This window comes from Sminthopsis crassicaudata, chromosome 6 (assembly GCF_048593235.1).
Source record: "Sminthopsis crassicaudata isolate SCR6 chromosome 6, ASM4859323v1, whole genome shotgun sequence".
Classification (NCBI taxonomy): Eukaryota; Metazoa; Chordata; class Mammalia; order Dasyuromorphia; family Dasyuridae; genus Sminthopsis; species Sminthopsis crassicaudata.
Window position 1 is genome coordinate 202,651,715 of NC_133622.1, and position 13,266 is coordinate 202,664,980.

Below are 13,266 nucleotides of genomic sequence, written 5' to 3' on the forward strand. Positions count from 1 at the left end.
TTATATTTAATATATTTAATATTTATATTTTTTAAAAAGGAATAATAATCTGGCAGCTATATAGAAGATACAGAAGATATAGAAGAATTGGTGCAAGGAGACAAATTAGTGGAAGTTGCTATAGTCTAGATGAAAGGTGACGGACGGCCTGCCTAAAGTAGGAGCCGCAAGAGATGCTGTGGAAATAGAAAGAACAGGATTTGGGAGTGAATTCGATATTAGACATGGAAGGTGAGAGACAGTGGTGAATCTAGAGACTAGAAAAATGGTGGTATCTTTGAATGAATTAGAGACTATCCAGAGGGATGGTTTGATAGATGATGTAATTTGGGGGTGGAGCTTAAGACATCCAGCCAATAGAGAAATAGTGATGGTAACTAATAATGGATAAGTAGATTTGGGAGTCACTTGCACCGACGTGGTAACTGAGCCCGTGAGAGATAATAATGTCACTGAGAGAGATCCGGAGAGAGAAGGGGACTCAGGGCAGACTCTGGGGCGACACCCACGGTTAGAAATTACGCACGAAAAGACCGGGGATCCCCCACAGCAGCGCTAGCTCCCTCCGCCCCGTCGGACGATAACGCTCTCCAGCTGTCTCAGGGCCAGCCTCGTGACCGATTCGGACCGGCTCCTGGGCCCGGCCTCGCCACAAACGAACTTTCGCCGTTTCCCTGTACTCAGGGAAATGCTTTGCTGTAGTTATAACGCACAAACGCGGCGTCCGGACGCTTCGGAGCCATTACACCCCGGGACGGGGCAGAGACGGCGCTAACATCTGGGCGTCTAGATTCCAGTGCCTTGAGGCGCTATTCCGGGCAATGTCTCCCGCTTTAAGATTACGTCCACAATAGGTAACAGCAATTCCAAATATCACGTCCCTGATAGGCATAACGTGTAATTCTCCCTATTTCAGTGAATTAAACCTACTATAACTTACTTGCTGCCATTTCTGGTTCTTAGGGATTCTTATAAGCAAGAGCGGGCACACAAGCAAATACCCGACATCCCCAGGGAGAGAAAGCGCCCGCGGCTCCGGCACTTTGCACCACGGCTCTCTCCCAAGTCCCCAGGGGGGGAGGGGTCTCCCGACTCGACTTTTTAGTGCTCTTTCCTTTGCCTGAGGAGGAAAGTAAGGAGGCCGGCTGGGGAATGAACCCGAATTTAAAGGAGGCCCTGATGACGGGACCCATATACGCCTTGCTAAAGGCTTCGAAAGCGCCTGGCGGAAGTGCACGGATTTCCCGCCCAGCCAGAGCCTCGATCTCGTTTTTGCGGGTGGGGAGGAAGAGAGGAAGGAAGGAAAAGCGATGGAGTCGATCGATGTCTCTCTTTTGGATTGCTCTTGCCTGCGCCGCAGCCGCCGTCGCCCCGCCCCGCAGACCCGCTTTGTCGTGCACAGAGCAGAGGCAGATTCGCCCGGTCCCGCCGCTCCACAGAAGGTCTGCGCTTGGCCAGCACAGAGAAAATGGTGCGTCCGGGGGAGCATGGAAGGGGAGCGGGTGAGGGATCCGGGGGGGACCCCGGAGGCCTGGGCGAAGAAGCGCATCCCTCCGGGGTTTGGGGCGAGCCGGCGGGCATAAAGTTGGCCGGGCTCCTCGGCCTGGTGGGGAAGCCGTGATTCAGCATGTCGGGCCGGATGCTGGCCCGGCCTCGGCCTCGGCGCTTGCGGCCTGCCGCTGCCCGCCCTCCCGCCGGCGGCCCCGGTCTCTCGGCCTCCGCTCCTTGCCCTCCGGGGCCCGCGTGGGTGGAATTCCCGGGGGGTCTGTCCCCCACGGGTCCCCCCGCTTTACGACCCAGCCTTCCTGTCCAACCCTTTGACTTCCGGGGAAACAGACCCAGAGTGGGAAAGGGCCTCAATTCTCTGTCTCCTCGGCCCATCGCTGCCTGCCGGGACAGGGCCTCGGGGAAGACCATTCGGTCCAACCCCCTGCACTCCCAAATGAGTTTATTGTAAAGCGCACGGATCCCCCCCTGCCCCCTCCTCATTTTATTGTAGGAAATTGACCAGAGAGGAATATTGAGTTCTCATGGCTGGGTCACTGTGGCAGAGCCCTCGACGCCCCCCAGGCTCTGCATCCTTGCCGTTCCCCCTCTGCTGTACTTGGACTTGCCCCTCTCTGGGTCCCCGGAAGCTTTTGACCCCGTCCCAGGGAGTGTCGGCCGAGGAAGCACTTAGCCCACACCGGGAGTCCCCGGGCTCATGCCGGTGGCGATGGTTGGTGTTTTCCATCAGCAGCGCAGCCTTTCTGCTTCCCGGAAAGTTCCCATTGCCCTTCCTCTGCGGCCTGCTCCAGGGAATGCGCCCCCCCTTTGCACGGCCTCTCGTCAGGGGGCTTGTTTGCCCTGCGTTGGTGGGAGTGCCCTAAAAACTCGGGAAAAGAGCTGCTGGTTTGAAGTTAGGGGACCTGGGATCAAACAGACAAAGGTGGGCAGCTACTGTACATAGAACGCTCTGGTTTCGCTCCTCCCGCTCTAAAAGCGGGGCTCAAACTAGGATTTCCCCAAATCTCTCCCATCTCTGTGTGCTGTGAGCCCGTGAGCATTCTGTTACCTGAGGTAGACTATTTCGGAAATTGAGAAGGTCTGTATGCCCAACAACGTGGAAATGTTTTGTATGATTTAATGTACCCATTTCCTTCTCTGTGGGTGGGAGGAGGTATCGGGGAAGAAAGAATTCAAAACTCCAAAGTTTCTTAAATGGGTATTAAAAGTGTGATTGGAAACTATTCAATGAAATAAATATATTTTGAGGTTAATATTGAAAATCAATTATTTTTTCTCAGTTTTTCCTTTTTGATCTGATTTTTCTTGTGCAGCATGATAAATGTGGAGATATGTATAGAAGAATTGCACATGTTTAATATATACTGGATTACTTGCCTTCTAAAGGAGGGGGCAAAGGGAGGGAGAAAAAAACTTAAAACAAATTTTTGCAAGGGTAAATGTTGAAAACTAAGCATATTTCTTAAAAAAAAAATTATAAAAAGAAAGGATTTGTGTTGTTAGATCAACAGCTAGGATTTGCAATGATGCCCTTTATACTTAATGCAGTTTTTCCTTTGCTTTCAGTTTCGTAACCAGTATGACAATGATGTCACTGTTTGGAGCCCTCAGGTAAAAAAAAAATCCCTTTCTTTTCAATTGTTGGCAATATCTTAGTGATGTTAAAACTATATTAAGAACACATCTCATTAGATGTTGTCATGTGGCATAATCTTATTGAGTAAATGGAAGATGATAGATTTCTGCAGATATTTCTGAAACTTCCAATTAAATTGAAACACTTGATTTAACTATATATATATGTATGTATATATAAAATAATACATTATTTTCACATTACAGAGTTTCTAGAATATTTATTATTTCCCCTTTTTTTTCTTTTTTAGGGCAGAATTCATCAAATAGAATATGCAATGGAAGCTGTCAAACAAGGCTCAGCTACCGTGGGCCTGAAATCAAAAACCCATGCTGTACTGGTTGCTTTGAAGGTAAGTAAAGTAGAGAAGCGAATTTTTAGAATAAATATTTCACATTCTTAGAAACTATGGCAACTTCATATTTCATTGTAGAATAATAGACTAAAATTTGTTTTCTTTTTCTTTATTATCTCCACATATGTAGAGGGCACAATCAGAACTGGCAGCTCATCAGAAAAAAATTCTACATGTTGATAACCATATTGGGATCTCAATTGCTGGGCTCACTGCTGATGCTAGGCTCTTGTGGTGAGTACGGAGTGTTTGGGGGCCATTTCCGTGCTAGGAGAATAATGTCCTTCCTGAGTTGTGTAGTGACGTTTTGCCAAATGATACTCAGATTAACGTTTACTTTTTTGAGAGATGGCCAAAACCACATCTTAAGGGCTATTATTTAACTACTGTGGAGGAGGCAGTTTGACAGAGTGCCAAGCACTGGATTTGGAGTTCTCTCAAGATAGAGGGCTCAGACCAGATCAGAGGAGTGGCACCCAGGCCACCTCCCGCCTGAACCAGAAGCACTTGTAGTTGGCAGACAGAAGTCAGTGGGCTCCATTTGAGTTGGACATCAAGCCTCTAGGCGATTTCTACATCTCCTTCCAACTTATTGTAAATTGAGGGCAATTATGCTCCCTGGCCAGACCATATGGAGTATTGGGGAAGAGATCCTGAGTGGAACCCCAGGCAAGTCATTTAATCCTAATAATAGCACCTGCCTTCCAGGGTTGTTGAAAAGATCCAGTGAGACAGTCATCAAGCCCTTAGCACAGAACCTGGCACCAAGCAGCTGCCTTAGAAATGTGAGCTGCGGCCATTCTTACTGGCTGTGGGACGCTAGACAAGGCACTCGATTTCTCTCAGTCTCAGTTGCCTGATCTGTAACATGTAGGTAATAGCACCAGCATCTCAGGTTATTGTTAGAATTAAACTAGATGGTGTATGTAAAGTGCTTTGTAAACCTCAGGGTGCAGTGTCAATGCTAGCTATTACCTATACAGCTATCACACACCTGGATGAGAATCCCAACTCCTATATTCAATAACTTTGAGCAAGAGTTTGGTGGGGATTTTTAAGCATCTACTATGTGTTATGTTCTAGGCACCTGGAATGCAAAGTCAAAAATGAAACTGCCCCTGTCCTCAAAGTATTTGCATTCTATGAGTAGAAAATAACATGGAAATAAAAAATTAAATAAAGGTGATTTACCCACTCATTTCTGTGGGAAGGGCACAGGTGTAAAGGAATTTTGTTACCAATGGAATGAGAGTTCCAGAGGGTGCAGTGGAAGGTTATGAGAAAGTGGGATGGTTTGAGGAAAGGTGAGCACACAGTATCATAGAATCACAGTGACAGAGAGCCATGGGGCACTAGACTGTTAACCTTTCATGGTAGTGATGCTTGTATATCCACCAGCAAGAGGGAGAGGAGAGCAGGTGTGTTTACAGTAGCAGGGAGGAGCCAGAGGTCCTCCTGCTTGATGGTCAAAGCAGAGTATTATGACCTGGGGACTGACTGGTTATGATTTCTAGTTAGTTTCCTATGGCTTTAGTGGTTTCCTAATTAAGTGGAGAGGAGTTGATGTCAAATATTGCTTAAAAAAAAAAAAAGAGCTTCCTCTTCCTTCACATCAGATAGACAGTAAGGAAGATAGGTTTTATTTTTATTTTTATTTTTTTTTTTTTTTTTTGGCAGGAGGGAACTCTGCCCCCCCCCCAAAAAAAAATCAGCTTATCTTTTTAAAATAATATATATCCAACATATGCTTTTATTTTACTTATAAATCAGAGTCAACACACAAATTTTCATATGTCAATTAAGGCAGGAACTCTTATTCAGAAAATTCATTTTGGTCATAGAAAGTGAAACAGAAGCCTCATGTTTGCTTTCATCTAGGCAGTAAGAGTTTTGTTTTCAACTCGGACACATACACAAACATCCATGCACACCCAGAAAGCAGTCTCTGAAGAAACATACAATTTTAGCCACCTATTTATTTTTGTGAATAACTAGCTGAATATATCTTTAAATGGCGGTTTATTTCTCTGCAGCTGTAAAACAAGTCCAAATTACATTTTGAGATGTAGAAAATATTTACCAGAAATACTTTGCCTGATATAGAATATCTGTTTTTTTAGAACTGTCTTGAGTTAGATAAACACTTCATTCAGTTTGACATTAGCACTGGGGGAAGGATTGTGGTGGTTATCTTCGAAAGGTTAAAGATGTTTTCCAGATGTCCCCAACTTCCCTTAAATTCATGGGTGACAGATCCATAAGAGGTTATTTTATAAACCCTTCTTAGGCATATGTGTGAATGTATATCCAAAAAAAAAATTGTTACACATCATTAATATTTTCAACAGGTTTTGCCGCCCTCTAAAGTAGCAATTCTTAGAGCATTGGACTTTACAATTCAAATAGTATTCTAGAATGATGGAGAAGGAAGAGCATCATGCTTTTTAAGTGGTTCCTGTTTCTCTGGGATTTATCAGAGAAGTCTGTGTTGAGGTTTTTTGAGTGTTAGGTAGTTGGACTGAAGTTCTGGAGACTTTATTCACATCCCTTTTTTCTTAACACCTTTCTATAACTAAGTTTTGGCCAGTTTTTACTGTGTCCTTTTCCTAGAACTTTAGAATCTTGGTCCAGTCTTCTTGTGATTCCTCCAGAATCATATAACTGATTAGTGACAATGCGGGACTGAAAGTCAGAGCTCCCGAGTCCTGACCCCGGCGTTTTTCCTACCATACAGCCTTGCTGATCTCTTCAGTGGCCTTCTTCTGTCCAAGGTGCTCAGGTATGACTCGCACCTCTGGTGTGAGGGCTACCGACCCCTTTTCAGGGCTACTCTTCCACTTGTTGTGTCCATCTTCATCCAGCTCTTACCGGGGTCCAAGAAGCTGCAGCCTGGGCCGCAGCCACACCCACTCAGACTGATCTCGTGTCCTCTTGGTGACCCTCAGGCCTGTGAGGATTTAGTCCTGAGGAAGGGGGACGAGAACAGTTTGTTCCAAAGGCTATGAAGGCAGCTGAAGCGGGTGTTTTGGAACCTTTAAAGCTTGACCGGCTTTAAATCTGCCAGTGCCATCCATTGGCATCCCTGGCATCCCTACTTGTCTTGCCACTGGACTTTGATGACTCGAAGAGAGAGGAGCTGACACCTCAGTACAACTCTGCCCAACCTAAATCCAGTTCTTCTTCGATTTGAGATGTCACCCATGGTGTCAGTGGTTCTCCAAAATAAAGGACAAACAACCCACGGCAGCTAAAATGGAACAAAACAGGCAGATAGACTGTGGCTTCCTATAGGTTTTTTCTGGTTCCCAAGTTTTTGTTGGTGCTTAGCATTTCCTTGGCCAAGTACTCTGTCCTAGCTAAACTCTTTACCAGTTCAATGACTAGTGGGCAGCCCTCAGACGTTGGCTTTATCTTGACCCCAGCACAATAAAAGCGAATTCTCAGCAGTGACTACTCAGTCCCTTTCCTCAGCTGTAATTTTATAAGAATAACCTGGAATAGTTTTCCTTAAATATACAGCCTTGCATCTGCTGCTCATTATGAAGCTCGGCTGCCACTCTTTGGGCTCTTCACACATCTTCAGGAGTTCTTCACATAGTTTATTCGATAAAATTCAGCCAGTATTGGTTGAGGACTTGTAGTGTGCTGTGTGCTTGCAGCAGCTTGGCACTCTGCTCCTAGGAGAGCTCAGGGTGAGCTGCCAACTTGGAAGGTTCACTGCGTACTTTCTTCTTCTAGCTTACTTATAAAAAATTAAAGATCAATTCGGCCCTAATATTCATCTCTGGAGTGGGTGATCTTGTTTTTATGGTCTTCTGGAGCGCCTTCATTTTTCATAGGCTCTGATCACAGCACTTTATATTTCTATTCTAATTTGGAACACATTTATCTGAGTGCTTGTTTCTTCTCCAGTGCCCTTGTAGATAGAGAAATTTTGGCCCTTTATTGGTCAAGAATCCTACTGTCACTGATGAAAGCAATGGACCTCTTTTTAAAATCATTAATGAAAATGCTAAGTGTCATTTAAAAATAAAGATGTAACTTTTTTCCCATCCAAGTTTATAGCAACATCTTGGAGGATTTATGTATTCTAAATTGAGAACTATAATTCTATATCTGTATTTCTATCATATATCTATAATTCAGTACATTTACCTTTATTTGATCTAATAATTCTAACCTGTTGGCTTCAAAAGGGAATTTTCCTAATTTTTGTCAATGTCTGAAAAGAATCCCCAAAGCCACGTAAAAATTAAACCAACATATTCATTTGAAGAAACTGTCTTGGGTTTTAAAATTCTAGTTTTTTTTATTTGTTTTCTAGCAACTTCATGCGTCAGGAGTGTCTGGATTCCAGATTTGTGTTTGATAGACCTCTTCCGGTGTCTCGCCTAGTTTCTCTAATTGGAAGCAGTATCTTTTTGTGTTAATAATTATGGGTATGAGCTTGGAGATTGTAAATGTGTTTAAGACAAGGGATTTGGTTGCCTCTGACCACATCTTTGAAAGTGACTGATGTTGCTTAGAATCCCACATATATGTACATATGCACATACTATTCCTGGAGCCATGTGGAAACTGGAGATTTTAAGTCCCAGCAGACTATCCCAAATAATGCATAACATCCATGCTTCTTGAAAGTTCTGCACCATGAAGTGGCATCCTGCATGAGAAAAGTCCTTGGGGATTTATGCTTTGATTTGGTGAAGACCCCCAAATGTTGAATTTTAGTCTAAAGAGAAAACTCAGATCACTGTTTTATCAAACAAAAAAATGAGGTGATTTCACAAATTTATACTGGCATATGAGGGGCATATTGTTTGTCATAAAAATGGTATAATTTGAGAGCTAAACCATGATATCCCAAGAGTCACATGGTTTCCTTAGATTAAGGAAGACATCTTGAAAAGAAACAATCTGTTTATGCACATTTAGTAAGAGTCTTTAACTAGATTAAGAGACCCAGATACCAACACAGCGTTACGGCCGGAGACCATATGGCGTGGGACTGCTCATTGCTGGCTATGATGTAAGTACAAACTCATCTCTATTGAATGAAATTAAATGTTTAAAGTAGCTTTCTCTTATGAAGTGCTATTCATCTCGTAAGCAGATATAGATATATGTCTATAATCTGTATCTGCATATTTTTAATCAGAGGCAGTACAGGAAAGTCAGCAAAATTCAGATTTAGTCCTGCTTCTTACACTTACTGGCTCTATGACCATTAGGTAACTCACTGGAGCTCTGTGTGTCCCAGGCAGCTCCCCTGAACTTTTCTGTTAAGTTGTAATGAAGCAGGTGGAAGGAGTTCCCACACTAGAAGTCCTTATGCTGCTGACATAAATCTCAAATCTTTTGCATATTCATATGTATACTAATAACCACTGTGAAGCAAAAAGGCACATTCACATTTTGACTTACTGAAATGTTTAAACAGTAGCATGGTTGGCTTAATTGAGTTTTTATAAAACTGCATTTAATCAGAAAAACTTTTTTTTCAACTTTGTTTCAACTACTTTATTGAAAATCTTTCTGAACTGTGAGTCTACTTTTCTGATATAGTAGGTATAGTGTCCTGAAAAAAAGTTATCTTTGAACTGTCATTCTGAGCTTCATTGGTAATTATATGGAATAATAACTTCAAAAGGTACTTAATAACAATTACACTAATAGCTAGCATTTTCCCCCCCATGTTTTTAGGGTGCCTAGGATTTTATAGTTATTATCTCATTAGATTCTTACAGCAATTCTGTGAGATTAGTGCTCTTAATATCCCCATTTTACAGATGGGGAAACTGATACAGGCAGCAGTTATATGACTTGGCCAAAATCACTCTGCTGTCTGAGGATTTGAACTCAAGCCTTCCTGACTTCAGGTTCATTGATCTGTCAGATTCAGCAGCTTGAGCTGAATGTTTATACACTGAGAATGGGTTAATAGGCTCATCGAGATAGGGGACTTTTTTTTTCTAATATAAAAACCACTGGTATAAGCATGTTTTATATACATATTTCGTGCAAAACAAAACCAAAACTGGTTAACATAGTCCTGGTTGGGAGTTTGCTATAATTTATCTCCTTTTGGAGGCGTTTTAGTCTGTCCATAAATTGTTTTCTTATTTAAGCAAAATTGTATTTATTTTTATCTTTTTTCCAGATTATGAAAAATAAAATTATTATGTACTTTGTATTTAAGAAATTTCAAAAGAAATTTTAAAATTGCATTAAAAAATTAAAAAGGGAAATTAAAAAATTAAAAATAAAAAAATTTAAGAAATTCAATCACATTATATCCAGATTTATCATAAACATCATGGAATTTTTTTTTTTTTTTTCATATCTAACTTAAGCAATTAACATGTATTTTTTCTTTTTTCAGGATATGGGTCCTCACATCTTCCAAACTTGTCCATCTGCAAACTATTTTGATTGTCGGGCTATGTCCATTGGAGCCCGTTCACAGTCTGCCCGTACTTACTTGGAGCGGTGTATGTCCAAGTTTAGTGACTGTAAGTCATATGCTTGTTCTTTTTCAACTCCTTAATGAGAGAGTGAAAGCTACAGTCCTTTTAAGGAAGAAAATTAACAGCATTATTATGAAGGCTCCCTGCGCTGGACTGTCTTACCACAAATATAACCTACTTTCCTTCCCCTGCCCCTGCCATATTCTGGTCTTTACCCCTACTCAGAAGCCTTTCTAAAAGTCTAGATTCTGCTCCTTCAGCTAGCCAAGCCCATAATCGATAATCAACATCTTTCAACTTACAATAATTGAGAGAGAAAGACTAAAAGAGGGGAGCTAAGAGATGAGATTAACAAAAGCCTATACTTCTCTATAGTGGGGTAAAGGGGTAGGGAATAGGAAAGGAAAGACTAGAGGTAGGGCATATTAAAAATTCTTAAGCCTTTTTTCTGATTTCTTTTTTTGTCACTGAGTCCATTTTGACCTTCATATGTAAGGCATCTTGGAGAGAAAAATAGCAAGAACTGAGTGCAATTAGAGAAGTAAGTCCAGGAGGCAGCACTTGCCTGGCAGGCTCATTCTTTTTTATTTTATTGTTTTCAATTATTGTGTTTTGTTTTAATTTTTAATAATAGATTTTTATTTCCAAAATACATGCAAAAATAGCTTTCAACATTCACCCTTGTAAAACCTTATGTTCCAAATTTTTCTCCTTCCCTTCCCCCCATCCCCTCCCTTAGACAGCAATCTAGTATAGGATCAACATGGGCAATCCTTGTGTACATATTTTCTTGTTGCACAAGAAAAATCAGATCAAAAAGGAAGAAAAAATGAGAAAGAAAACAAAAATCAAGCAAACAACAACAAAAGTGCAAATATTATGTTGGGGACCACATTCATTCCCCATAATCCTCTCTCTGGATGCACTCTCTTCATCACAAATCCATTGGAATTGGCTGGAATCACTTCATCATTGAAAAGACAGACTCATTCTTACAGCTTAACTATACATACTGTGTGCTTTTATGACCCAAAACCTCAGTTTAACCTTATCACATAGTAAAACAAACTGAAGAAACCATCGAGTATTTTCTCCAGAAGGCAAATTTAATCTTGATTGATCGAGTGCTGTTGATGAGCTTTTTTTTTTTTTTTTTTTTTTTTTTTTTTTTTTTTTTTTTTTAAATTAAAGTATTTGTGACTAATTATTGAGTTTGATGGCTGGTTTGCTTGATAAGTGCTAAATATTTAGGCAAAACATGGATTTAAAATGGCAGGTTTGATAAATAGAAGTTTGACTTGTAAGGTAAAACAAACTCAGTTATTTTTGCCCTTCTAGGCAATTTGAATGAGCTGGTGAAGCATGGTCTGCGTGCCTTACGGGAAACACTTCCTGCAGAACAGGACCTAACTACAAAGGTAAACTTCACTGTTTTTCAGTTACATTTCATTCATTAATGGAATTGATATGAAATTAATGTCATGATGCTGAAATAAAAGTCATATAGCCTGATTTAGATTGGAAAGAGGTAACTGGGCTTTCTTCTCACCATACAATTGTACCTTCCAACCCCAATTTTCCTAGCCCTCTTCCCAGATGGCCATAATTGAGTAAACAACCTGTCTGGGGCTTAATTTTTCTAGGGAGAACTAAAGTTTTGCATGATTTATTTATAATTTATATTTATAATATTTTTATTATTGTTTATATATTTATATTATGTATGCCTTATTTATATTAAATATATTATTTATTATGGTCTGTCCAGTGTTGTAGGAAATGATGTATTTTTTCCCCATTAATTCTGTAATTACTTTTAGCTGATAAATCAAAAATGTTTTTTCCACTTATTAGATGTTAAGTTTCTTACGAGGGAGTTAGTAAATTTTACAAGCAGATTATCTAACATTTCACAGAAATCAGAAGAAGGAAAAAATATGGCTATAGTCTGATTTTTTTTTTAAGTTTATAAATGATCAAATTTTTAAAAAGATTTTTATTTTTTGTAAAACTGTCTATTCCATCTCCTTCTTTATTTTAAGACAAAACCCATTAAATCCAATAAAGAATTTCCATCTTTCTTTTCTTAATTAGGTGTTTCTTGGCCTGATTTTTGTTTCTGTCTCCAGATGGAAGAGCCAATTTCGTAGCAGCTTTATGAGGCATTTATAGCTTACATTGTATTTTGATATTTTTTAAATTTTGCTTCCCAGAATGTTTCCATTGGAATTGTTGGGAAAGACTTGGAGTTCACAATCTATGATGATGATGACGTGTCTCCTTTCCTGGAAGGTCTTGAAGAAAGACCACAGAGAAAAGCACAGGTAGGTCATGGAGCTCCTTGCAAACCAGACTTTTTTTTCTCTCATATCCTTTTTAAATATATATATATCTTGCAGCCCCATTGAAAAGATTTTTCTAACCTTTTGCAGAAATATAATCAGATTATAATCTAAATGATGGTTAAGGAATAGGTAAATGTAAATTCTGTTTTGAAAGGAATGAGTATCAAGTAGGAATGAAAAAGTACTTCCATTAATATAAGAAGAAAATGACAGAAAACAAAGACAGGAGGTGAGATCTGAGTGAACATTAAGACTAAGTAGGAGTCAGTGATGGGAGGTTTAGGGTCAGGCCCTAATTCTTGTCAGTATAATTTTACAAAACAAAAATTACCCCATGCTATTCAGAATATGGCTTTATTTACTGTCTGGAGCTAACCACCTGCTGTGTGGTTGCTGTTGACTGAATGTCCTCTTTGTGTTTTTCCTCTTCAGCCTGCTCAGCCTACTGATGAACCTCCAGAGAAGGCTGATGAGCCAATGGAGCACTGATTTGTGTCGGCCAGTCTATGTCTATGTTAGCAAGTCTAAAAGGAACACTTCTCTCCATATGCCAGTTATTATCCATGCTTTCAACAAGATGCAGAGTTACAGAATGAGACGCTCTTAGGAATCAGTCCTGGAAGGATTTTCCCAAGAAACCTAACTGAAAGGTTATAACTGGGTGCATTTTCTTTAAGAGGGAGGATGTAATCATTTTCTAGAAAGAATGGGGTATCAGCACTCCTGTTTTTATATGGGAAACATTTTGTCTTTATGATTTTAAAGGCAACTGTGAAATAAAATTGTTTCAACTGATCATGGTATTTTTTTCTTTGACAGTTTCAACAAAAAAAAAAAACCTGTCACTTGATGTCTCCATTGTTAGAAGTTACTGTGTGATTTTTAATTTTCTTGAAATTTGCTTTACTGAAAGGGAAAAAGTATATGCCCTTTATTCTCAGCCCAAATGAGAGTGAC

General features: G+C 40.4%; 1 protein-coding gene across 2 annotated transcripts; it reads left to right on the forward strand.

Annotated features, from left to right (window-relative positions):
- Nucleotides 1-1,371: 1,371 nt before the first annotated feature.
- On the forward strand, nt 1,372-13,104 carry PSMA1 (proteasome 20S subunit alpha 1). Of its 2 annotated transcripts, XM_074276602.1 has the most exons (10): nt 1,372-1,471; nt 3,073-3,117; nt 3,393-3,494; nt 3,628-3,731; nt 7,822-7,910; nt 8,456-8,526; nt 9,880-10,009; nt 11,303-11,382; nt 12,178-12,288; nt 12,742-13,104. In XM_074276602.1, exons 1-10 carry the CDS (start codon nt 1,469-1,471, stop codon nt 12,796-12,798), a joined length of 792 nt encoding a protein of 263 aa, XP_074132703.1. In that variant the 5' UTR covers nt 1,372-1,468; the 3' UTR covers nt 12,799-13,104. The 2 variants fall into 2 exon arrangements, with proteins under 2 accessions (XP_074132703.1, XP_074132704.1); XM_074276603.1 differs by lacking the exon at nt 3,073-3,117 and having other exon boundaries at nt 1,401-1,502; nt 3,349-3,494.
- The last annotated feature ends 162 nt before the right edge of the window (nt 13,105-13,266 follow it).